This window comes from Dama dama, chromosome 23 (assembly GCF_033118175.1).
Source record: "Dama dama isolate Ldn47 chromosome 23, ASM3311817v1, whole genome shotgun sequence".
In the NCBI taxonomy this organism is placed as follows: Eukaryota; Metazoa; Chordata; class Mammalia; order Artiodactyla; family Cervidae; genus Dama; species Dama dama.
In genome coordinates this window covers 30,936,882-30,963,821 of record NC_083703.1, presented here as the reverse complement: position 1 = coordinate 30,963,821, position 26,940 = coordinate 30,936,882, and the positions used below count along the sequence as shown (strand labels likewise).

The following is a 26,940-nucleotide window of genomic DNA, read 5'->3' as shown; positions in this document are numbered from 1 at the left end:
TCTCCTTCCCGCTGGGTCAAGTATATTCTCTCTGTCTGCATCTCCATTGCTACCCTGCAGATAGGTTCATCAGTACCATCTTTCTAGAGTCCATATACATGCGTGTATATATGATACTTGTTTTTGTCTGACTTACTTCACTCTGTGTAATAGGCTGTAGGGAATTCGCTCTATGAGTCAGGGAGCTCAGACCGGTGCTCTGTGACAACCTAGAGGGGTGGGATGGGGTGGGAGGTGGGAGGGAGGCTCAAGAGAGAGGGGACACGTATATACCTATGGCTTGATTCATGATGATATATGGCAGAAACCAACACAATATTGTAAAGCCATTATCCTTCAATTAAAAGTAAGTAAATTTTTTTTAAAGTAAAAAAATAAGAAAGCAAAAACCATTTAAAAGTCCCTATCCAGGGACTTCCCTGGTGGTCCAGTTGCTAAGACGCCATGCTACCAATGCAGGGAACCCAGGTTCAATCCCTGGTCAGGGAACTAGATCCCATATGCCACAACTAAGACCTGGCACCTCCAAATAAATAAAATAAATTCAAGTACTTACAGATGTGATGCAAGTGACTGTAGGATGGTGTATTTCTTCATATTCAGATGTGAATGTGGATAGACTAGTAGATCCCAGGGAAGTATTTCATAGCCATGTCACCAAAATACCATGAGCACTCCATAGACAGAGCAGGTCCATGAATGCGACTTCGCTCCACGGTCTCACAGCTCCATAATATTCATGAGCAACCAGAAGTGTCTGAAGATAGCTGGTTGAGTCTGGAGCCCGCCTATTCACGCAGTGAGGGGAACTCTTGGCACCAGGGCTGGGAACGTTGGGAGTGGCTTCCGCCTGGTGCTCACAGGACCCTTAAAGCCGTGCATCTTCTCCCTGCAGAGCGAGGCCAGTTGTGACGGTGGGGGCCCAACTTATCCTGCAGCCAGTGATCATCAATCTGGAAAACAAAACCTGCCTGATTCCAGAATCAGTGGCACCTGTGGCCTGGTGAGTTTCTAGTGCTTCTTGCCCTCTTGTGTGAACTCAGATCACCTGGGAATCTCGTGAACCTGCACTTCAGAGGCCATAAATCTGGGGCGGGACCTGAGACTATGTTTCTGAAGATGCCCCAAGGTGGTGCTGATGCTGTGGATCTGGGCACCATTTCCAAGTAGCCAGGAGTTAGTCTACTAAAAAAAAGTAATTGACACAATGCTGATCTTTCGCTGTTGATTTATGTGGAGGGTATGTCTCCATCTACAGGCGCCACATGAGATGAGAAGCAAAACTAACCTGAGAAAATTCCCAGCCAAGCAAATCTTGGAGTTCTTTTAGAATCTTGGCATACTAAAATCAACATTAAACAAACTGAAAATATAATAAAAAAATCTTGATGCTTTTATTTGCATATGCTTATAGACACTTTCCAGACATATGTATTGTCTTTTTTTAAAAATAGTCAAACTTGGGTCAGATTATTCACTTTCTGTGCTAAAGACATATGTAAGTTTTATAACTTCACGTGTACAATGAGATGGAAGGTAAATGTTATAGAGATTTTTGTGTCCTCAGCTATATTTTGGGGGCCATGATCTCATCATTAGAAACAGCAGTAAAATTATGGTTCCTTATCCTGTACTGTAGGAGAACACAGCTTAGACTTCTGAGAATTTTCCTTCTGAATCTGGCCAGTCACCTGAAAGGACCAAGAAATAGAACCTGAGTGTAACACAGCTCAAGGAACTACCACTTTGCTTCTCAGTATGTTAGGTCCTCCAGGGTCAGAAGTCTGTCCTTCTGGGTAATGCTTTAGGGTGATATTCTCTGATATACATACAAGCTTGGCACAGTGTCTCAGCCTGTGCAATTGCCCAGCGTGACCCCAGAACCACAACTTTTGGGCCTGACTATATAGGATCCTTCTTTCTCCAGATTTTAAAAGAATGTATAGAGCTCATTCCTGGCAACTTATCAAACCCACAACCTGAGCGTGTTATAACCAATTTAACAGAGGCTATTAACATACCCCTCTGCTTTGAAAGCAGACACCCACAGGGGTATCCCATTGGTAACATCTCCACACAATTCAACCATACCATCACCCTGACTCATCCTCTGACATTAGAACAAAATTGGAACACAGCCAAAACCACTGTCCAAACTGAGATCAAGAAATACAAAAAAAGCTACTCCCTGTCCCAAGGATCATGACTTTTTGGTCTCTAAAATACAGGTACCACATAAGACCCTCTTTTTTATAGATGCCAATAGTTCCTCAGCCCCTACCATCTACACAGGGTAGGACACAGTAAACATCTCCAATCGCTCCATACTTCTCACACATGTAGTCACTAGTCTGGGGCAACAAACCCACTTTTTAAAGTTCTATGCAACATCCAGGGCTTCCCAGGTGGCACTAGTGGTAAAGAATCCACTTGCAATGCAGGAGATGCCAGAGACATCTTAATCCCTGGGTGGTGGTGGTTTAATCACAAAATCATGTCCGACTCTTATGACCCCATGGACTGTAGCCCACCAGGCTCCTCTGTCCGTGGGATTCTCCAGGCAAGAATACTCAAGTGGGTTGCCATTTCCTTCTCTAGGGGATCTTCCCAACCCAGGAATCGAACCTGGGTCTCCTGCATTGTGGACAGATTCTTTATAGATTGAGCTACAAGGGAAGCCCCAATCTCTGGGTTGGAGAGTTCAATCCTTGGGTTGGGAAGATCCCCTTTAGGAGGAAATGGCAACCCACTCCAGTATTCTTGCCTGGAGAATCCCATGGACAGAGGAGCCTGGTGGTTTATAGTGCACAGGGTCGCAAAGAGTCGGCCACGACTGAGCACACACACACTCTGAAAAATCAACAAATATTTGGAGTGTTTGAGATTTGCCCCCATTTTCCAGATGATATGGCATAACTCAGATGATATGGTCAGTTCCTGAGAAAGTCAGAATGCAGAACACAGCCTAGACCCTTAGAACAGGGGTACCCAACCTCCAGACTGTGGACCAGTACCTCCTGTCAAACCAGAGTCAGCATTAGATTAGAAGTAAAGTTCACAGTAAAGCTAAAGCACTCGAATCATCCTGAAACCATCTCCCCCAACCCCTGGTCTATGGAAAAATTGTCTTCCATGAAATCAGTCCCTTGTGCCAAAAAAGTTGGGGACCGCTGTTATAGAATGTATTCCTAGCCAGTTTCAGCATGTTGCTCATAGCCTCTGGACAGGGGTTCATACTGGAATCAGAGCCTTTAAGGGTAGAGGATAAGGGGTGTGGAGGACCCTGAAGAATTCCTTGAAGAACGTCCTTTGCTGGGACCTCTCAGTTTGGGGAGGACTGTCTTCCCCTTAACCAGCTTCTGAAAGTAACTGGGAAATGCCCTGGGCACATTTTAAAAGGGTATGAAACCATAAAATATTATAATGAAAGCCTGATCTGAGAAAATATGTGAAAAAGCCAGCATCTCTCTGAACCCTGGATGAAATGAACATGAAAGGAAGAATGAGTGCTACTTGAGCATGTGTCCCCACGTCCTCTGTTTGCATTTCATGACTGAATGGACTTCTAGACTGAGTTCTTTAAAGCATATTGTGTAGGGCACACTCTGGTGTGAAATCTTCCTATGAACTAGATTGTCTTTTCTAAGGATTTTTTGGTTTTTTAATTTTTTTTTTAAGTTTTGTTGTTTTCAACGAGTCATAGGATATGTTTGGTCTTGTGGAAAGAATATTACTTTTTAACAAGAATTTTTTTTTTCATGAACTCTTATTGCATTAACTCAGGTTACTTAGGTAAAATACAATTTGTTTTGTGGGCAAATAACAGTTATTTATTCGATTCTGTTGCATCCATTTTCTGAAAGATGTTTCATTTTCACATGAAAAAATTTTGACTGGGTGACTCAAAGTATTAGAAGATGCGAAATTAACAGTGGGTTCAGTCTCAAATGTGTTTCTCGAATACTTTTTAAGATTTATTATAGGAATTTAGTTCAGTATTTCCAAAATGATTGAAAGGTATTTGTTGATTTTCTTTTCTGTGATTTTTGTCTGTATTTGATATAATTTTATACTATACATATGAAAGCTATTAAGTCAAGCTCTAACTGGGAAAAGTTCTCCATTTCCCTCAATGTGAATTTCTGTGCCTTTCAAACAGCTATGTAGGCTTATAAAGTTTCTGCTACTTGTATTTCTAAGTGAGAAAACAAAATAAAGCCAGCCTATAAATATTCATATAATTGTTATTGAATGAGAAAAAGTAAAATTAATAAAAAATATTTTACAGATGTAGAAGTTCATAAACTGTCCCTTTTTCAAATTTGAAAAAAACTTTTCAGTTACACCTAACTTTATGTAAAATCTGTTATTAGCTATCACTGAAAGAGTATTGAATTAGCTCAACTGAAAACTGAAGTGCTTTGTATTTTTAAGTCCCATTTCACATTTATTTCATTCTTCCTCCTCCATATGTGGCTATGAACACCATTATGTCACAGAATCATTATTCCAACCATTATTGCATCAGGTTAGGGCTAGTGTTAGAGGATTTGTGATTGGTCCTGCTTTCTGACACACCAGAAATATAGCCCAACAGTTTAAAATTTTAATTCTAATAATAATTCACAGCTTCCCCTGACAACTCAAGTGTTTATTGTAATTAGATGAAGACCTGTAAGTGTACTTAATATGTTTCATAAAACATATGGTGGGGACTTCCTGGCAGTCCAGTGGTTAAGACTATACACATTTCCACTGCAGGGGATGTAAGTTTGATCCCTGTTCGGGGAACTAAGATCCTACATGCTGCGTGGCCAAAAAACAATATACATATGCTGTATATGTGTGTGTTTATAGAGAAGAGAAATATTTTTCTCAATTCAGAATGAATATTTCAGTGAGGTTTTCTTTTTCCATCAGAACAGAGTGCTGTGAAAGTTATAACTTGGCAACTTTTTTTTTTTTTTTTTGGCTTAAAAACATCTGTAAACAAAACGTTCAGGTTGGACTGCTGTTATCAATAATTCAGTATGAAAAAGCTAAAATCGTCCACTTAATGATATAAAGGTAACAGAGAGGGGGAACTAAGAAGTTTAGAGTAACACTGATGGAGCTTCCCAAGTGGCACCAGTGTAATGTAGGAGACACAGAGACTCAGGTTCAGTCCCTGGGTTGGGAAGATTCCCTGGAGAAGGAAATGGCAACCCGCTCCAGTACTCTTGCCTGGTAAATCCCATGGACAGAGGAACTTAGTAGACTCTGGTCCATGGGGTCACAAAAGAGTGGGATGCGATTGAGCGCACGCGCGCGCGCACACACACACACACACACACACACACACTATTCGTAAATCAAAAGTAACCCTTCGGCTGATGACATCATTTTTCAATCAAATTCTTCTCCCAAAGAGGAGATAATGTTCACATTCATAACTTTATTTTGCAAAAGTTTTTCTGTTTCTTAATTGTGTTAAACAAAATGCTGTACGTAAAATTATTTCAATCTACATATAGATCATTTTATTACAAATAGGAATTTATCTTATACAAGCTAATGAGTTTTGTCTGTTTGGTGTAAGGATGAACAGAGAAAAAAAAAGCCAACGGACAATTTTAACACATAACCAAGTACTTCCAAAAAAAGTCAGACACAGAAAAAAATTCCAGCTTTGAAAGCCAGACCTGCTACAAAATTTAAAGATGTGATTCACTATTCGTCTTTCTTGAGTAATTCCAACTGAAGTAGAAGTGGGCTGGAATTTGTGATTTCTCTGGGGAAGTGGTACAAACACTTGAAATAGCAGAGACGGCTCGGGAAACGTTTGGCTTAATGGTATGTGGCAAATTATTTACCCTGAAGGGAGACATTGACTGAGGTCACGGGAGCTCGATGAATCCCAGATGTGACACATCTTCATTATATTTGACACAGGAAGCTGACACATAATTAAAGCACGACAAGGGATTATTTACTCCTTTTGGATTCTGTAGAAATGTTCAAATCATACTATAGTATTTACTAATAAAAAATGTTAAGGCTGTCATTAAATCATACTGAAGTATTTTCTTGTATTTTCACTTCCTTAGAAATGTGAAAAAGCCCCCTCATGAATGCTGGCTTTTAGAGCTTGACATTTTTCCCTAGGGAGTTTAGCACAAGCAGCAGGCAGGCAGAGACCGCTGGCCAGTCCTCATTCCCTCCATGGCGAGATCCAAGTGCAGGCTGTCCTACAAGCCACAGCAGGCCCCTCCCTGGGTTGGGTTTAAGACACGTTCAAGGAAAAACTATAAAGATCTCTCTTGCATATCTATCTTCTCTTTTCTTTTGGCCATGCCAGGCAGCATGTGGGATCTTAGTTCCCCGACCAGGGATTGAACCGAGGCCCCCTGCGCTGGGCGCACAGAGTCTTAACCACTGGATCCCCAGGGAAGTCCCCTCCATCCTCTGTTGTCCTTACACACAGTATCATTGTGCCTACCGAGCCTGAGACAGCCATTCTCCTCTCCCCATTTTCTTTCTTTTTCCCTTCCTCTTCTTGTATCTCTGTCTCAAATTATACCCCAACCCTGGCAAGTAGCTGCCGAGTCCCCATCTGCTTCCAAGGAAAGTAGATTCTGGTTCATTATACTGTGATGCTCCATGCCTCTCAGAATTAAGTCCAAATTCTTTTTTTTTTAATTGAAGTGTAGTGGATGTATAATGTTATATAAATTACAGGTATACAGTATAGTGATTCGCAGTTCATTTATAGTTATTATAAAATAGTGGCTATGTTTCCCATGTTGTACAATATGTCCTTGTAGCTTATTTTTTACCTACAAGTTTGCACCTCTTAATCCAAATTTTTTAATGTGATTTTCAAAGTCCTGTTCCCTACTGATCGAGCAAGCCTCACTTTCTTTATCTTCCTGGTCCTGCTCTAATGCACCAAACATGCCAGATTCCTTCAGATTCCTCAAATTGGGGTCACCTCCAGGCTGTATCACTAGCTGCCCTCTTACTGTTCTGCCCAATTCTTTACTTCCTGGCACATGGAAGATATTTATATGTATTTCTTGAACAAAGATAGCAAGTAATTGATTAATGAATCCACTGATTAAATTAGTTGACCTCTAGTAATATTTCCAAGTATTACCTTCCTATGTAATAATATCACCTTTCTCAATTGTATTAGACTTGTGAGATATATATATGTATATATATCAATAAATAAATAAATATGTGCATATTTATTTGTTTAATTGTGTGTGCACTAAGAGAAGTATAGAGGAAAAATAACAGATTTGTTTATCTGGGGTGAGGAAAAGAAAGATTGCTGCTTCAGACTGTTAAGTTTATTAACCAGAAAACTATTGACTATTATTTTCTCTAGCTTTTCTTTAAAAGTGTGTGCATCTGTGGCAGGCCAGAACATTGCAAACACAATAGGTGAGCATATTTTCATTTTCTACTCCTCTACCATATTAAGAAAATTCACTAGTAAGTGGACTTCCTCGATGGCTCAGTGGGTAAAGAATTCACCTGCAATAGAGAGGTGCAGGTCTGATTCCTGGGTCGGGAAGATCCCCTGGAGGAGGGAATTGCAACCCACTCCAGTATTCTTGCCTGGAAAATCCCATGGACAAAGGAGCCTGGCAGGCTACAGTCCATGTGGTTGCAAAGAGTCAGATGTGACGAGCGACTAAACTCAAGCACTTCACTGACTAGACCATGTGAAACTCTCAAAGAGGTCTTTATTCACACAAAAATTTCTATTAAATATATGGGAACTTCTACCTAAATATTCCTTGAATAATTGGTGTTGCCTGTAAAAACATATACAATTATGGGGAAAAAATGACTTTTTGTGTAAAACCATCATAAAACAAGTTTTTAAGTTTGGGGAGTATTTTATCAAATCTACACAGCTCATGTATTGTTTTTGATCCCAACTATGGCAAAAATGTTTCCTGAATAAGCAAGTTGAAATAGGAATTCTCTCTGGTAAAGCATTGCATTCACTGAATACTTTTCCTTTCTGGATTATATTTGCTTTACATCTTTCTGTCCGTTAGGCCTGACCGCTGAGGTGCAGTTAGACACCCTGAAACAAAAAGGAGCCATTAAACGTACGCTGTTCCTTGATAACCATCAGTCACATCTCGTCTTCCCTCTCGTGATAAAGGGGCAGAAATCCCCCCAGTGCCAGGATTTTATCGTTTACCTTCGAGTAAGTATTCCTGAATCAAACCTTTCTGGCCTCTCACATTTAAATCCAAACTCCAATCACTTTTCTCCATTTAAACCATCACAGTGGTTCTCAGGGGCTTCCCTGGTGACTCAGTGGTAAAGAATCCGCCTGCAACGCAGGAGACCTGGGTTCGATCCCTGGGTAGGGAAGATCCCCTGGAAGAGGGCATGGCAACCCACTATAGTATTCTTGCCTAGAGAATCCCACGGACAGAGGAACCTGGTAGGCTGCAGTCCATAGGGTCACACGGAGTTGGACACGACTGAAATGACTAAGCAGCAGCGATTCTCATAGACACACACCTATTTTCACTTGATTGGAGGAAACTTGGGGGCCACACACTCCTATGTTGAGTCTGACTTCAGTCAACCTAATAATGTATTGCCATTACTTCCTAAGCTGCTTCTTTTTCCTTTTAATTTTTGAATGTTGGGGCGTTTCACAGTGTCCCAGAGGTCCCTGAGGTTGTCCTCATTTCTTTTGATCCTTTTTTCTTTTTTCCTCTCTGCTTCATTTATTTCCACCATTTTATCTTCTACCTCACTTATCCTATCTTCTGCCTCCGTTATTCTACTCTTGGTTCCCTCCAAAGTGTTTTTGATCTCATTCATTGCATTATTCATTTGTAATTGACTCTTTTTTATTTCTTCTAGGTCTTTATTAAACAGTTCTTGAATCTTTTCAATCTTTGTTTCCAGGCTATTTATCTGTAACTCCATTTTGTTTTCAAGATTTTGGATCATTTTTATTATCATTATTCTAAATTCTTTTTCAGGTAGATTCCCTATCTCCTCCTCTTTTGTTTGACTTGGTGGGCATTTTTCATGTTCCTTTACCTGTTGGGTATTTCTTTGCCTTTTCATCTTGTTTAGATTGCTGTATCTGGAGTGGGCTTTCTGTATTCTGGAGGTCTGTGGTTCCTTTTTGTTGTGGAGGATTAACCCAGTGGGTGGGGTTAGACGATTGGCTTGTCGAGATTTCCTGGTTAGGGAAGCTTGCGTCAGTGTTCTGGTGCGTGGAGCTTGATTTCTTCTCTTTGGAGAGCAATGGAGTGCCCAGTAATGAGTTTTGAGATGGGTCTATGTGTTAGGTGTGACCTTGGGCAGCCTGTATGTTGATGTTCAGGGCTATGTTCCTGCGTTGCTGGAGAATTTGCGTGGTATGTCTTGCTCTAAAACTTATTGGCTCTTGTGTGGTGGTTGGTTTCATTCCTTTTAATTTTTGTTGATTTATAATGTTGCATTAATTTCTGCTAAGCTGCTTCTTGTTTTGAATATACTCTTAGTCTTAATACTAACTCAGGTGGTTTTCATTTCTTCCTCCCCCTCCCTAAAACACAAAAGTCAGACACAATTTAATTGAACTTTTATCCTACATGAGGATGTTTGGCCAGATTTTATCAAGGTGCATCTCTGAGCCAACTCAGGAAAAGGGTGAGGCAGTCAAAGACTTTCTTAAAAGTAAGTTATAATTATATTTTTAAAGCAATGTATTTTTTTAAAGACTGTTTATCTTGTATTGGGGTATAACAATGTCGTGATAGTCTCAGGTGAATAGCAAAGGGACTCAGGCATACCTATACATGTATCCATTCTCCCCCAAACTTTCCTCCCATCCAGGCTTCCACATAACATTGAGCAGAGCATAACATAGCATAACATTCTGCTATACAGTAGGTCCTTGTTGGTTATCCATTTTTAAATATAGCAGTGTGTACAGGCAACTATTAGTTCCTTCTCTGAGTCTGCAAGTCTCTTTCTGTTTTGTGAGTAAGTTCATTTGCATCCTTTCTTTTCAGATTCCACCTTTAAGAGATGTCACACAGTGTTTCTCCTCTGACTTAACGTCACTCAGTGTGACCACCTCTAGGTCATCCAGGTCGCTGCAGATGGCATGATTTCATTCTTTTTAATGGCTGCGTAATATTCTGCTGTATAAACACACCACATTTATCCACTTCCTTATCCATTCCTCTGTCAGTGGACATTTAGATTGTAAGGCAATGTATTTTTACAATAGCTCCTAAACCTCCACGAAATTAAAAAGCCAAAATGTGTATGATACAGTTATTTCATCTTCTTACCAGTTGTAAGGTGGTGAAGACTCTCTTCAGTTGGTGTTCTCCTTGAGGGGACATAATAACAGAAAACCCACAGAAAGCAGAGTTTACAAATAAAGTAGATAACTAACGAGAACCTACTGTATAGCTCAGAGAACCCCACTCAGTCCTCTTTGGTGACCTAAATGAGAAGGATATCCAAAAAGAAGGGGTCTGTGTATACATGTGGCTGATTCACTTTGCTATACAGCAGAGACTAACACAACATTGTAAAACAACTATACTCCAATAAAAGTTAATTTTGAAAAGCACATTCTGGAATGAAAAGCCAGCACGACCCTTGTGTCTCCTTATGACTGATGCTGGCATGCATCTGAAGGCTGGCATGCCCACTCCACAGTTTGGGAGCTTCTGTGTGCCCAGACCTTATTGCTGGGGCTACCCCCTCACTCCCAGGAAAGTTCTAGTTCTTTTCTAAGGGAACTTCAGATGTGCTGAAGGTGTTTTGAAATTCATACACATGAGGACTGTAAAGAAATGAGGAGAAAGAAAGAGAATCAAGAGGTTTTCTTCCTCTGAGCACAAGAGGGCTTATAAATTCTGCCAACCTCATCAAAATAAAAATCCCAGTTCATGAAACTCTCCAGGACTTTTACTGTACATCTATTTTTTACGTATAGAGCTTCTGTGTTGGCTCAGTGGTAAAGAGTCCGCCTACAATGTAGGAAACCCGGGTTCCATCCTTGCGTTGGGAAGATGCCCTGGAGAAGGAAATGGCAACCCACTCCAGTATTCTTGGCTGGGAAGTCCTATGGGCAGAGGAGCTTGGCAGGCTACAGTCCATGGGGTCACAAAGAGTCAGACGTGTCTGAGCACGAACATAAACTTTTAACTATGTGATTTGACCCATTCATGTGAGTTGTTGAAGATCTGGAGAACCTAAAGATTGCCACTGGAAGCATGTATTTCATCAAAGGCACAGCTCTAAATGATTCCATCTCTGAACATAGATTCATGAAGCTGGCTCTTCTGTGCTACATCCATCAGTATGTGCCTAAGCCTGGTGGGGTGGTAATTACTTCATCATTCAGTTTCATTGTGCGAAATCAAATGTTGCCTGCCTTTCACCAGCTAACATCTTGTAGCCATTTTACAGAGCTTTTCTTGAGTTTGTGATTATTTTCTCTAGGATGAGACTGAATTCCGAGACAAATTATCTCCAATCAACATCAGTATGAATTACAGTTTGGATGAATCCACTTTTCAAGAAGGTCTGGAGGTGAAACCAATATTGAACTACTACAGGGACAACGTTGTTACTGAACAGGTAGGTCCTGGCCCATCTTGGATGGCATAATCTCAGTCGGGCCCTGGGCACTGCTCCCATGACCTTCAGACAAAATCGGTCCCATTTTGTTTTCATTCCTGCACACATGTTTGTAACATTTGGGAGATTTTCTGAACACGTTTCTTGAAACACTGTATCCCTGTGTTTTCGGAAGCCCTTCTCCTTGTGCAACCAAGATTTAATTTGTTCAAAATGTGACTGTAATAGAAGCAATACAGCCTCTAATCCTCAAAACACTGCCAGAGTAGCATTCTTTATAGACATTTCAGATTGAATTGGAATTGGGCTGTTAAGTAAACAAACCTATATGGGAAGGTCACTGCCAAACACAGAGTTTTCTAGCCGGGTGGACTCATGCACAGTGCAAGGAAAGCTTTGGTTTAACTTGTGGGATCATTCATAATTTTCAAGAAAAAGGATGGGATGTGGGTTTTCTCAGATTCTTTCTGATACATGTTTGCACAACTCAGGCTCACATCCTGGTCGACTGTGGAGAAGATAACATGTGCATTCCTGACTTGAAGCTGTCAGCTAGACCGTAAGTTTAAATAAATAAACTTGTCCATTTTATCTAATGGAATACAGGTGTTTATTTAAAGCTTCCCTGGAGAAAGTATACACTTCCAACTACTACCCAAAATGTGCTGCCTGAAATTCTTGAGCTTAGCTACCCTTTGGGCTAGCCTGTGGTTTGGGTCAGTTCTTTGTCATTGGTGTCAAGTGACACACCCTAAGACATTGCCTGGGCTGTTTCATCTTTCAGCAAAAGTAGGGGGAAATGTTTTTGTTCGAAGTTAACTCAACTCTGGGTGGTTCCGGTTGTATTTATTTGCCTCTGTCTTGTGGGCAAAGGATTCAGACAGGCTGGTTCCATCAATACCTTTGCTGAACCTGTTTTTGCAGCTCCCCATGACTCAGAGGCATCTTTAAAATGGTCAAAACAAAAGTAATTTTGATTTACTGGAAAAAAAATGTTAATGTGACTTGATGAAGTAAAGCTGAAGATATCACAAATCAAATAGGAATCAAAGGGCAGTATCCTGGGACTTCCCTGGTGGTCTAGTGGTAAAGAACCCACCTTGCAATGCAGGGAACACATTGTTAGTCACTCGGTCATGTCCGACTCTATGGGCTATAGCCTGCCAGGCTGCTCTGTCCATGGAATTCTCCAGGCAAGAATACTGGAGTGGGTTGACATTTCCTTCTCCAGGGGATCTTCCCCACCCAGGGACTGAACCTGGGTCTCCTGCATTACAGGCAGAGTCTTTACCATCTGAGCCACCAGGGAAGCCCTCCCTACATTGGCAGGCCAAAACAGAAGCAATTTTGATTTACTGGGAAAAAAGTGTTAATGTCACTTAATGAAGTAAAGCTGAAGATGTCCCCAAATCAAATAGGAATCAAAGGGCAGTGTCCTGGAACTTCCCTGGTGGTCCAGTAGTTAAGAATCCTCCTTAAAAAAAAAAAAAAAAAAAAAAGAATCCTCCTTGCAGTGCAGGGAACCTGGGTTCGATCCCTGGTGGGGAAACCAAGATCCCACATGCTGTGGAGCAACTAAACCCGGGCACCACAGTGAGAAAGTCCCCAGGCACCACAGTGAGAAAGTCCCTGTGTGGCGATGAAAACTCCTGCTCTCTACCACTCAACCCAATACAGCCAAGTAAATAGTAAATAAATGCATTTTTTTAAAATGGCCATATGCTGTTAATAGGATTCATTATAGTTTTCAAGATGTTACCTTTGGGGGCAACTGAGGAAAGGGCACATGGGATCTCAGTGTTCTTTCTTACAAGTGCATGTGAATCAATAATTGTCTTAAAATGAAAAGTGTTTTTTTATGTCACACACACAAAAGTATATTTTTTAATAAGGAAGTGAAATTGTTTCAATTGTGAATAAACCTTCACTATCAAAAATTCTAGCGTTTTCCCCAGTTGATTCATATAACTCATCATTTAAGACTTCTTAAAGTATTTAATTAAAAGTTTATAGCTTCCCTGGTGGCTCAGTGATAAACAATCCGCCTGCCAATGCAGGAGATGTGGGTTAGATCCCTGGGTCAGAAAGAGCCCCTGGAGAAGGAAATGGAAACCCACTCTAGTATTCTTGCCTGGGAAATCCCACAAACAGAGCAACCAAGTGGGCCACAGTCCACAGGATCACAAAGAGTTGGATATGACTTAGGGACTAAACAGCAAAGAAATAGAAACTACATTTTCACTTAGAAGCATTCAGGGGGCACATAGAAGCATTCAGGGGGCACATTACAGATAATGTGATTACTTCTTGCAGTAAAAATATCTTATGAAATTTAAATGTTATACTTTCTAATAATTAAAAAGGAATGGCAATTAGAATAGACAAGGTAGTACTTTCTGAATTCTGACATTATAATACTATACCCTTTGTAAAGTCTTGTTTAATTTTCACCTTATTTAGCCATGCCCAGGGTATGTATGCAAACTAGCTTGTCAAAGATATCTACTTGTCATCAGATGGAATCTTATCTTTTTTTATGTTACGATACCATGAAAAATCTCTGTATCAAAAAGTTTAAATAAAACATTCTTATCCAAGAAATGTACTATTGGAATAGTCTAAAGAATAAATTACAAGCTATTTCATTAAAAAAAAAAAAGAATCAAAGGACTTCTCAGTGGCTTGTCATGGAGACACAGCAGTCCAGCACTGGTTCTGACTGCACTGTATTAGGGAAAGAAATAGGTCTAAGGGGTAAAATATCCTATGGCAGAAAAAGCATAGGAAGAAACTTCATTTGCCTCTGTCTTGTGGACGAAAGATTCAGACAAGCCGGTTCCATCCACATCTTTGCTGAACCCATTTCTGCAGCACCCTGTGACTTAGAGGCATATTTAAGACGGTCAAACAAAAGCAGTTTTGATTTGCTGGAGAAAAAAATGTTAATGGCACTGGGTGAAGTAAAGCTGAAGATATCACAGAATCAAATAGGAATCAAAGAGCACCCAGTAAAAATGTGCTCCTCCCCACCTCCTTCAACCCAGACCCACCCCAGGAACTATCTCACTGCCAGTGTGGAATCTTCTTGGTAACTGCTCATGGGGACCTTTTCCAAATTTCATAATTCAGCGAGTGTCCAAAGCAATATCTTCGATTAAGGGTCAAAAGTAGACTTTTCCAGATGCTGGTTTGATTAGAAGTTTGGAGGGAATTAAATTTCTTCAAAGTACCCCCAAATCTTCCATAGTTATTTGAGACCTTCTTTTGTCTGCCTCTCTCTTCCCTCTTAGTTTCCACTTTGTGTTACCCATGCCTCCTCCTACTTTCTAAATCATCTCTCTCCTTCTCTTCCTGCTGTCCGTCTTCCTCCTATGGGATGTTTTTAGGGATGGGCTGAAGCTCCCTCCTTCTGGCTTGTGAGCTGAATAATTTTCAGTTTTTGCTGGTAGACTGTTAAGTATGTGGGTAGCTGAAAATTGATCACAATGGGAGGATTTATACCACTGGAACCAGCAAATGCTATAGGTCATAGTTTTGTTTAATTTTTTTTTTTGAGAACTGGTTGTTTATTTATTATACAGGTTTTAAAGGTTACTTTCCATTTATAGTTGTTACAAGATACAGGCTATCTTGTACAATATCCCACATTGTACAATACAATCCTTGAGTGTAACTTAATAGCCAGTAGATTGTGCCTCCCACTCCCTGACCTCAATATTGCCCTTCCCCCTGCACCAGTAACCACTAGTTTGGAGAACTGGTGGTTAATCATTTACCCTGGGGTGTTTTCCTACCCTTCCAGTCCAGACAGTTTTAATTCTTCTGATCACCCCTTCAAGACAATGAATCTTGTTTTTTTCTCAGTCTTGCATGTTCACATCTTCCTCTAAGTCCTTAAATAAAATATCCATGCATCCAGAGATATATCATACGTAATGATTCTTTTTAAACTGCCTTTTTAGAGATAGGCCCCAGGTCATCATTGGAGATGAAAACCACCTTATGCTCATAATCAACGCGAGAAATGAAGGGGAAGGTGCCTACGAAGCCGAGCTCTTTGTGCTCATTCCAGAAGAGGCCGATTATGTTGGGATTGAACGCAGCAACAAGGTAATGTCAGGAGGTCATCTGGAGGAGGAAAGAGCTAGGTGTATTTTGAAATCAAATCCGTGTTAAGTCATCTTAGCTGAGAGTTTCTTCATTAGTAAAAGGAAACAAGATGGCACCTCATTTTGTTAAGACGATAGCAATGGCCCAGGAAAAATGATGGTCTTAAGCAGTATTCATATCTTTCTTGGCCACAGTGCAAAGATAAAGTGACCAAAGAGTGGGAGCTGAAATGAGGAGACCACTGTCTGAAAGAGACAGCCCATCAATGTGATCCATCACCCCTACCCCAAGCTGACTTCCACCCACCCCAGCTGTTTTCTGGCCTTGAACTTTGAGTTCCTTTATGCTTCAAGCTGGTCCCAGGAGGTCTGGTTTTCATTACTGCTTTTGGAGGAAGGTCCTGCCAATCCCAGCTGGGCACTGAAAAGAGCCTAGACAGGCACTGGAAACGAAATGCATTCATTTTTTCTTTTCTTTCTTCCTAGTCTACCTTTTCAGGACCAGGACCAAGAAAAAGCCAAGCTTTTGTCATTTGCCAACCCTGCAATGCCACTATTTGTTGAACTGACCCTGACGCTCTTTATAGAATTTCCTTTCTTCATCAGAATATGAACCTTCCCATGCAGAATCTCTTTGGGTTCTGGTAGAAAATCATTATAAACACACCAAAGGATAACAGAGAGAGTCCCTTGGTTTCAGAGATATACAGACTCACATCTAAGGGCAGAGGCCAAGTTTCACACTTGCATAGTCTTGCCTGCAGTTCTCATGGAAGTCTGCACAATGAGTAGTATTTAACTTCTTGCTGATGGGCGTGGTTCGTTTAACTGAAGTTTATTAAAATTCTGCTACTTTCCAAAAACTGCACCATCTTGGGAACATGCACATTCTAATGATTATATCATCTAATGAAATATAATTCCTCTAAAGAAATACTAACAATGGTTGCGATGTGGGTATTTGAAAGACATTTACAAATGTGAGGAATACAAAATTCTGTGTGCACACCTCTAGTCTCATGATTAATATTTTGGTTAAATTATCTTCTCAGTAAAAAAATAAACCCAGAGGAACAATAATCAAGTATATTCGACAGCCCTAAAATCATCACAAATTGCTATTGTTTCTAGGGAACATATCATCTAGGAACACTTACAAGCAAATAATATGTAAACAAACAAACAATGAAGCTCAAGTATGTTATTCTAAAAGCTGTTCCAGGGCTCTTCTTATGTTTTTATTTCAATGCCCTTTCTGTCACTCCACCCCTGACTTACACAAAGCATCTATTCAAAATATTCTTCTTTTAGCAAAGCATTCAGTTTACTATCCACTTTATTGCATGGAAAACATAGGAAACATTTATCGTTTCTATCTTTGGGGCTTTAGACATTACAACAGATTATTATCCATAATCTCCAATGAGTCCTTAACTGTTTTCCTCCATCCATTTCCCTTGGGCAGAATTTGAATTTGACATGACTAAGCCACATTCTAATTCCTTCTTTGTTTTTAAGCAGTTTGAGGTTTGTGTCCCTTTTTCTTTATACTCAGTTCAAGTTTGGGGCTTTTTTAAAGCAATTTTCTCTCAAGAGGAAAAATATGAGGGATTATCTGATTGTCAGTTTTGTTGTTCTTTGATTAAAATCATTTTTTTATTTGAGCATAATTGCTTTACAATGTTGTGTTAGTTTCTGCTATACAACAAAGTGAATCAGTTATATGTGTATGTATGTCCCTTTCCTCTGGAGCCTCCCTCTCACCACCCCATCCCACCCCTCTAGGTCTTCATAGAATATTGAGCTGAGCTCTGTGTGCTATATGGTAGATTCCCAATAGCTACCTATTTTACACATGGTAGTATATATATATATCAATCCTAATTATAAAAACTAAAAATAGGGATAAAAAATTAAAAATGAAGCTACCATATGACCCAGCAATCCTACCACCTGGCATTTATCCTGAGAAAACCATAATTACAAAAGGTATAGCACCCTAATGTTCATTGCGGCCCTATTTACGATAGCCAGGACATGGAAGCAACCTAGATGTCCATAACAGAGGAGTGGATAAAGAAGATGTGGTACATATATACAATGGAAAGCATACATCTTTTTTGAAAATGTAGATGCTGGTCATCTCCTGCTCTAGAGATCTTAATGGAGTCAGCCTTTATACTTTTTTTTCAGCAACTTTCTTCTAAATGTTTCCAGAAATAAAAGCCTATATGCTTTATCTTTTTATTATTGTGGTAAAATGTATGTAACATAAAAGTTACCATTTTAACCCTTTTGAAGTGTACAGTTCAGTGACATGAAGTATAATGACATTGCTGTGTCACTACTGACCATCTCCAGAACATTTTCATCTTCCCAGAAAGAAACTCTGTACTCAGGAAACACGGGCTTCCTCTTACCCTTTCCTGACCTCTAGGACTCAGCATTCCACATTCTGTCTCTATGAACCTGTCTATTCAAGGGACCTCATATACACTCCACTCTTCTGTCTCCACCCACTTCACACTCAGGGTGTCCAGAATTGGATTTCATGGGGCCATTATTCAGTTCATCACAGGTGTGTAGTTGAATATAGCTGTCAGATTTTAACGTACCTCAATTTCCCCCCAGCTCCAATAATAAAATGTTTCTAAAGCATCCCAATACTCTGGTCCCTAAACCTATGATCTTTTTCTTTAACAGCTTTGCTGAGGTTCAATGTGTATCCTGTAAAAACTACCCATTGTAATTACATAAGTTCAATACACACACAATTCAGTTATTTTAGTAGATTTATAGAGGAATGCAACTATCACAGCAATACAGACTTAGAACATTTCCATCACCTCAAAAAGTTGCCATGTGCTTATTTGCAGTCAGTCACCACCCCTAAATCCAGCCAAGGCAGCCACTAATTCACTTCCATCTGTGTAAATTTACCTTTTCTGTACACTTCATATTAATGGGGCCATACCATAAACAGTCATTTGTGTCTAGCTTTCGCTTAGTACAATGTTTTTGAGGTTCATCTATGTCATAGTCTGTATAAGTCATCAATAGTTATTCCTGTATATTGCTGAGTAATATTCCATTGTAAGAACAAATCTTGTTTTGTTTATTCACACACACACACACATACAAAAAGAACTAGACTTCATCTTTCCACACTCCTCTCCATAGCCTATCTCAGGGAACCTCACTAGTCTCCGCTCAGTTTCTAAAACTTAAGTCAGCGTACGCCTGTCCAACTGAACCCTCTCTCCATCTCACTGCTTTTCTCCAGACCTACCCAGTCTTCTCCTGGGATGACTACAACAGTCTCCTAAGTCATCTCCCCATCTCCCAGCCTCTTCCCTGCACTGGAAGCCTTCTTTCTAAAACGCAAATCTGACCCTGTCACTCTCTTACTCAAAGCATATATGTGGAATCTAGAAAAATGGTACAGATGAAGCTATTTACAGGGCAGGAATAGAGACACAGACGTGGAGATGGGACTTGTGGACACAGGAGGGAAGGAGCGTGCGGGACAAATTGGGAGAGTAGCACCGACATACATACACCACCATGCGTAAGACAGACAGCTGGTGGGAGCTCAGCTGGGTGCTCTGTGCTGACCTAGAGGGTGGGCTGGAGGGGTGGGAGAGGGAGGTCCATTAGGGAGGGGATGTGTGTATACATACAGCTGATTCACACTGTGTACAGGGCAAATTAACACAACATTGTAAAGCAGCTATACCCCAATTAAAAAAAAAAAACACAAAAAACCCTTTCTAGCTCCCCATTGCTTGTAGGGTAAAGTGCAAATCCCAAGATGACTTATGAGGCCCTTAATTACATTCCTGCTGATCTCCTCTTGGGTTTCCCAGGTTGCTCAATGATAAAGAACCTGCCTGCCAATGCAAAAGACACAGGAGACTCGGGTTTGATCCCTGGGTCGGGAAGATCCCCTGGAGGAGGTAAAGGCAACCCACTCCAGTATTCTTGCCTGTAAAATCCCATGGACAGAAGAGCCTGGAGAGCTATGGTCTGTGGGGTTGCAAAGAGTCGTATACACACATGCACGCTAATCTCCTCAGCGGCATCACAGGTTTTTGAGTCTTTCCTTTACCCCCACCCTAATCCTAGAGGGATGGCATTTCTTTTCAGTTTCTGTATTACCCATGAGCCCTCCCGCCACAGAGGGCTCACATCTCCTGCTCCCTCAGTAACTCCACTCTCTGTCCCCTTTTTCCAGCTTACTTCTTACTGCTCACCCTTCAGGCCTCAGTCTAATAGTGATGGAGGCTTCTGACATTCATGGAGCAATTGCTGTGAGCTGTGCTCTGCTCTGAGCTCTTGCAAGTATTCAGTTTACTTAATCCTCCTAGCAGCCTGATAGAGACACAGCAAGGCTATCATAGATAAGAAGAAACAGAAACATGCCCAAAGGCACGCAGCTATTATGTAGCAGAACCAAGACTGACACCTGAGCTGGCAGGTCAGGCCTGTCCTCTTAACCTCTGAGCTGCCCTGCCCCCCGCAAACTTTAGATGTCACTTCCTCCAGGTGTCTTCTTTGACTGCTTACTTCTGTTCCTTTTTTTTTTTTAATATCGTTTTATTTTGTATTGGAGTATAGCCAATTAACAAACAATATTGTGATAGTTTCAGGTGAACATGAAGGAACCTAGCCATACATATATATGTATCTGAAAGTGAAAGTGAAAGTCGTTCAGTCTTGTCTGACTCTTTGCAACCCCGTGGACTGTACAGTCCATGGAATTCTCCAGGCCAGAATACTGGAGTGGGTAGCCTTTCCCCTCTCCAGGGTATCTTCCCAACTCAGGGATTGAACCCAGGTCTCCCGCATTGCAGGTGGATTGTTTACCAGCTGAGCCTCCAGGGAAGCCCATGTACCTATTCTCCCCCAAACTCCCATCCCATCCAGGTCGCCACATGACCTTGAGCAGAGTTCTGCGTGCTATGCAGTAGGTCCTTGTTGGTTATCCATTTTAAACATATCAGTGTGTATATGTCTATCCCAAACTCCCCAACTATCTTTACCCCACTTCTTTTCTCCGGCAACCATAAGCTTGTTTTCCAAGTCTGTGAGTCTCTTTCTGTCTTGTAAGTTAGTTCTGATGGCTTATTTCTATGTGCATGTGCTCCTCCATCACTGTGAATTTCTCTTATCATGAAACTTAGCAAACTGTATGTCTCCATTGCTTGCTACGATTGCTTATGATTCTGTATTACAATTCTTTTCATAATAGGAAGTTTAAGGAAGACAAGGTTTTGTTTTGTTGTTGTTTTTTATCAGTGCCTGGTAAGTGGCAGGTACACGGTAAATATTTTCCGAGAATGAATAATGATCTAAGAGCTATAAATGGATGAGAACAAGATAGTCTCAAGAACAGCTGAGGAGAATAGTCTAGAAATATCTAGAAAAACAATCATTGTTTCTCCCACTCAGAGAGAGGAAATAAAGGTTAAAAAAAGAAAAAGGGTGGGATTCTGGGGAGGAAGAAAGATCTTTGATTGATATGAAAAAGCTATTTCTAGAAAGTTGGGGAAAATGTACATGTGACTCTCAACCTTCAGATAAGATAAAAATATTTACTATAGAAACCAAATCCTTGAATTATGTTCAAGGGACACGTGGGTATTTTGGAAAGCTTTTGCTGGGTTCTTTTTTTTTTCCCTCCTGTTTTCAGGATTGAGTTAGTAATTCCAACAAAAAAAACTCTTACAATTAGGGTTAGTTTTGGATCCTTCAGAACTTGAATAGATGCAAAAGCTAAACTTGAGAAGCAAAAATATTACCAACTTTTAAAAACTATGTTTCTTACTTCCTTAGGATACTAACATGTCACTCAGGTTATTTGGAAAGAGCAAGATATTAAATGCTTCCTCTGGACATCAGAAATTTTGCTTCTTTCTCATGAATTGGAACAGACCTTTCAATGCCTGGTGGCAGGAAAAGGGTTTTATACTTAAGTATGTGCTTGTCCATGGGGCTTTCCTGGCACACAGCAGTAGAGAATCCACCTGCCAATGTAGGAGACACAAGTTCGATCCCTGGTTGGGAAGATTCCCTGAAAAAGTAAATTGATAACCCACTCCATTATGCTTGTCTGGAGAATCTGGAAAGAGGAGCCTGGCAGGCTACAGTCCATAGGGTCACAGAGTCGGACCCTTAGCAACTGAACAACAACAACATGTGTTTGTCCATTTTATTTCAGGCTCCTCGTAGGAGAGATTATGAGCTACTTACGCTCTGTATCCCCAGACACCACCTACTGCTTTGTGCTAGACATTGTTCTAGCCTCTGGGAATAGAACAGATACAAAAACCCCTGCCCTCTTAAACTTATTTTCTTAAAGTATATGATTTACCCACGGAAATCTTGACTTAGATGTCTGAGGTTTTTTTGCCTTTTCTTTGTTTTGGTTCTTGGTTTTTCTCAATGACGTGGGAAGAATGGAAAGGGGATGGTTTTTGAAACTTCCACTTGAAAATTCCCATGACTTTCTTAAATGAAATTTCAGTAGAGCTGACAGATGGATAAGTGGTCCTCATATTTGGATCCCTTTTCCATGGTCCTCTCATGGGGTCTTTTGTCAAAGTCCTCATTTTGCAAGCTTATCTTTGGCAATGAGGCTGACAGGTAATATATCAGTGGCACTTAACAAGTTAGAGTGAAATAACGGATGAACATGTCTAGCTGCTCAAGGCAAGAGCAGGGCCATAGAGACATTAGGTTTTGAAAGATGGAAAGCAGCTCTGGGTGTAGACCCAGCTGTGGACTTCCAGACAAATGGGAGTAGCCTGAAGACACAAGAGGAGCTATGAGCAGAGGATAGGAATCCAGTGATAAACCTCCTTTACTTTCCCCTCCATTGAGTGTAACCTTGAGACCTTCTCCAGCACATAATTCTAAGCATCTCTTTGAACTTGACTTTATATATATTCTAATCAGAATAGGATGTGGGGCACAAAGGAAGATGAAAAGCAGGGGGTAAACATAAATGTGCTCTCTTGTCATCTTAAGTATTTATAAGATTGAACGAAGATTGGGTGTGTAATCTCAACATGGAACCAATGTAGGGAGAAATGTGTGTTCAAAGCAATTCTCTTGCAAATGGTCATTGGGTTATATGATAACCCTATATATCTTGCTGTCATTTCGTTTTTGCAAGAATTGGCTTAGTCATGTTTAATCATCTGTAATATCCATGCCCCGCATTAAACAGTAGTGCAAATCATTTCAAAAGTGTGCATATAAATATTCTGCACAGAATTTTCTTCCTCGATGAAACACAAAAGATGTGTTTCCCCATCCAGCACATTTCTTCTTAAAATTAAACTTTGGTCTTTTCTCACACACTTCTCTTCCAAGTTGATGGTCACACATGAATCTCTGGGCTCAGGCACTCACACAGGTGTTTGAAATCAAGAGAAGCTTCCCGGCTGCCCCGTTACTTTTGTGACAGGATGTCGTTTATTCTGCCCCCTGACTCCACGCTGGTGTTCTTCCTTGTTGCAGGCTTTGCGCCCACTGAGTTGTGAGTACAAGATGGACAATGTCACCCGAATGGTGGTGTGTGACCTTGGGAACCCTATGGTGGCTGGAACAAATGTAAGAAAAAACCAGATGCCCTTAACTGATTTCTGTCTAATTGAATTGTAAAGAGAACTAGTGGAAAGCCAGCCCCCTCCCCCACCACCAATTAGCACTCAGCAATTTAGCACCTGGCAACTAAAACCAATTTGTCAGGAAATTCCCAGGATGGTGGGATTTTGCATCATAACCCATGCCAACTGGATAAACTAAGCTTAAATACACAAATGTATGCTTTCACATGATGAATGCTTTCACATGTCTTTCACATGTCTTCTCTTTTGACGTCACTCTTACATAGCTTCAGTCTCAACAAATTTCTAAACAAATTTCTCAACAAATTTCTAAAGGCTATTATTTTTTACTACAGATTTTTTTTTAATATTCTTTTTTGAATTTCACTACAATTTTTTTCCTTTGAGTCCAAGAACTATGATGCAAAGGGTTTAAGAAATAACAGAATTAAGAATTTTAGCAGTGATGATTAAACTTTTATTTTAGATATACCTCCCATGTGAATATGGGAGGTATATGACTATAATCCAGGTTTTAAAGCGACTTTACCAGGTCCATATTTTCCATGCACCTTACTTGATGAAGAATAATGCAGAAAATTGTAGCAAGAAAAAAGAAAGGGTTAACCATGATCTGTTAACAGGCTTATAAAAAAATAAGGAGTCCTTTTTTTCCCTTTGTTTCCAGATTTAGGAACTTCCCATTCAGGATTACTTGTGGGCAATAAATTCATTTTATGCCATTGCAGTTTAAGTATATACAGAGTAACTTCTTGTAATAAATATCGTAGCGAATGTCATTATTTTATGGAGTCATAAATCAAGGGGGAAAAACTGAAATCTACAAATGCTGTGTAATTAAGTGTTACAAGTTAAACGTATGTATTTCTCTGTTTTAAAATAGATGTTTATGATTCATTGATAATGAAATGACTTGTTTGGAAAAAACCCTTCCTGGAAATGTGTAAGTGTGTAGGTTTGTATTAAAACAGCTTCCCAAAGTGTCTTCCAGAGAGTGTTATTCCTTTGAGACGAGCCTTTTAAAGGGAGTCCTGTAGTCACTGCTAAGAATCATATCCTCTCTGGGACCTTCAGGTGCCTGCATTTTAAAGCGCTGAGAAGTTCTGCAGTAAGGAAGCCTTCTAGCCCAGTGTTTCTCACATTTATTTGAGTGTTTAAAACTTTCTACCAAGTAATACTTATTCCCAGCTTATACTCCAGGATACTGTGCTAGAATACAATGTTTACTTTCTCACATTCTAAATTGATTATCCTTCCATTGATCTCGGGTATTTAAAAGATATGCCAAGCTATAGTCTAGTAAATTCACTTCTTGAGTCAAAAAAAGTAAATATTTAAATGAAAGATAAACATTTATAATAGATTTTTATTAACTAACATGTATTGATTGCCCTCTGTGTTGTAAACCCTTCACTGGGTGGTTTGTGTGTGTTATCTCATTTAATTTTTACAGCAACCATCAATCCTATGAGTCAGGTGCTTCTCCTATATTACAGATGAGGAAATGGAGACTTAAAGAAATTAAATGAATTGCCCAAAGTTGCATGTAATGAAGAACAGAACCCAGATTCGAACCAGGTCTCAACAGAAAGCCTGCATTCTAGTGGGTCTACAAAAATTGGATAAAAATTAATGAATAACAGATGAGATGTTTCAAGCAAGCCATGAAAGATAGAGTAGGATGTCTAAGCAGAGATAGTAGAACAGTTTTCATTAGAATCCTTTTATCTAGAAGCTTATAAATCCTTTGGCTAGTTTTCAAGAAAAATCTAACTGCCCAATTGATAGGAAAAGGTCTACCTAAGGTCAGAGTGAAATGAATTGACATGGTATTAATGGTATTAGCTTCTATAGGTGACTGAGCACTCATCCCTTTTTTAGTATTAAAAGTGTTAAATCCAGACCAGAGATCATATAAATTCATCAATAACTAAGAATAGTTTCAGAACAAAACCTGGACACCAGTGCTGTTCAAAGCGGAGGGTAAAACTGGCAGTGTGGTCTTAGCCACAAATGTGTTTTTGTGAAAAGACGTCAATCCATTTTACCAGCAAATAATCTTTAGAAGTCAAGGAAGTAAATTGTTTGTATTCGTTTATCTCTGAGGTCTATAGGAGAGGAAACCTAATAGCTTTCTTATCTCACCCTTGAATGCCCTTAAACACATCAAATTTTATTGCGTTCTCTTTTGTTATAAAACACTTTGATTTATTTACTTCTTCATCTTGTACTTCTAAAAGAATACTCTCAATGGGTTTTAATAAAATTCCAAATGTAAAAGCAGTCCTAAATATTAAAAAGCATCACAAACCGCTAGGATTAATTATTCCAGTCCCAGTATTTTTTAGAAAATAGTTTTTAAGTGACTTTTCAACAGAACATTCAAGGTTGTATTTAGAAGTTTCACCTCTGATTTGTAAGCTGATCATTTTTGTATATTAGCTTTAATAATATAAAAATATTTATATACCAGTAAGATTTGTAAAAATTCTCAAAACCTCTCAAATAGAATAAAAAAAAAAATAGTTGCTCAACAAAGACTCTTTAGAATCAATGCCCAGAGATATGACTTTTGGTTCTAGTTAAGATGATATGTGTCTCTTATCAGTATGAAATTGTAACATCTTCATTGCATCTTCATCTTGTGTTGTATATAAAGACCAACATCAAACAGGCCTCACCATAATATAGTAAGCACCCACCACTGGAAGTGTGCAAACAAAAGCACACTTTTTCACCATTCTGTCAACCATTTTTAATTACACCCCTTGTATATGCCTGGTATTAAACTAGAGTCTGATAATAGCAAGAAAAAATGTATAATCCCCACTTGATAAGAAACTTAAAATTGGAGGACTTCCCTGGTGGTCCAGTGGCTAAGATCCCACGCTCCCAACGCAGGGGACCCAGATTTGATCCCTGGTCAGGGAGCTCGATTCTACATGCCACAACTAAGAGTCCGCGTGCCTCAACAAATGATCCCTCATGCCACAGTGGAGACCCAGTGCAACCAAATAAATAATTTTTAAAAAGAAACTTAAAATTTTTCAATACCATGGGTTGAGTCCTGGGAAAGTAGCAAAGAAGGAGACAAAGAATAAAGAGAATGTTTCTGCCTGACTTGGCCTGGAAGATTGGAGGATGTGCTGCAGGGGGATCGGGTGTCCTCAACTTTGAAGCATTAGTAGGAGTTCTCCAAGTAGGAAGTCACAGGCAGAGACTTTAAAAGTTTCTAAAGAAGAGAGAAGAACATGTGCAAAGTCCTAGAAGTCTGATAGAAAGTTGCACATCTGGAATTTTAAGGGAATTCCGCCTGGTTGGGGCAGAAGGACCCATAGGTTTGATAATTAGGCACACCTGGGTTTAAGTCCCAGTTTCTTCCGTGACAAGCAGTGATCCCTTGGGCAAGTCAGACGGAAGTGGGTGAATACCTATTGTAGGAATATTTGGAGCAATCAATGATGTGATCTAAAAGCCACCAGAGCAGTTAGGGCTTCCCTGGTGGCTCAGAGGGTGAAGAATCTGCCTGCAAGGCAAGAGACCCAGGCTTGATCCCTGGATCAGGAAGATCCCCTGGAGAA

At 40.0% G+C, this 26,940-nt stretch overlaps 1 protein-coding gene across 1 annotated transcript in view; it reads left to right on the top strand.

Moving 5' to 3' along the window:
• The window catches only part of ITGA8 (integrin subunit alpha 8), a 188,074-nt gene that overhangs the window by 88,792 nt on the left and 72,342 nt on the right, over positions 1-26,940 (top strand). Inside the window, exons 15-21 of the mRNA XM_061126283.1 lie at positions 896-1,003; positions 7,373-7,428; positions 8,055-8,209; positions 11,479-11,616; positions 12,108-12,175; positions 15,579-15,726; positions 23,250-23,342. Of these exons, the coding sequence (XP_060982266.1) occupies positions 896-1,003; positions 7,373-7,428; positions 8,055-8,209; positions 11,479-11,616; positions 12,108-12,175; positions 15,579-15,726; positions 23,250-23,342 (766 nt within the window). The remainder of the gene's footprint in view (positions 1-895; positions 1,004-7,372; positions 7,429-8,054; positions 8,210-11,478; positions 11,617-12,107; positions 12,176-15,578; positions 15,727-23,249; positions 23,343-26,940) is intronic.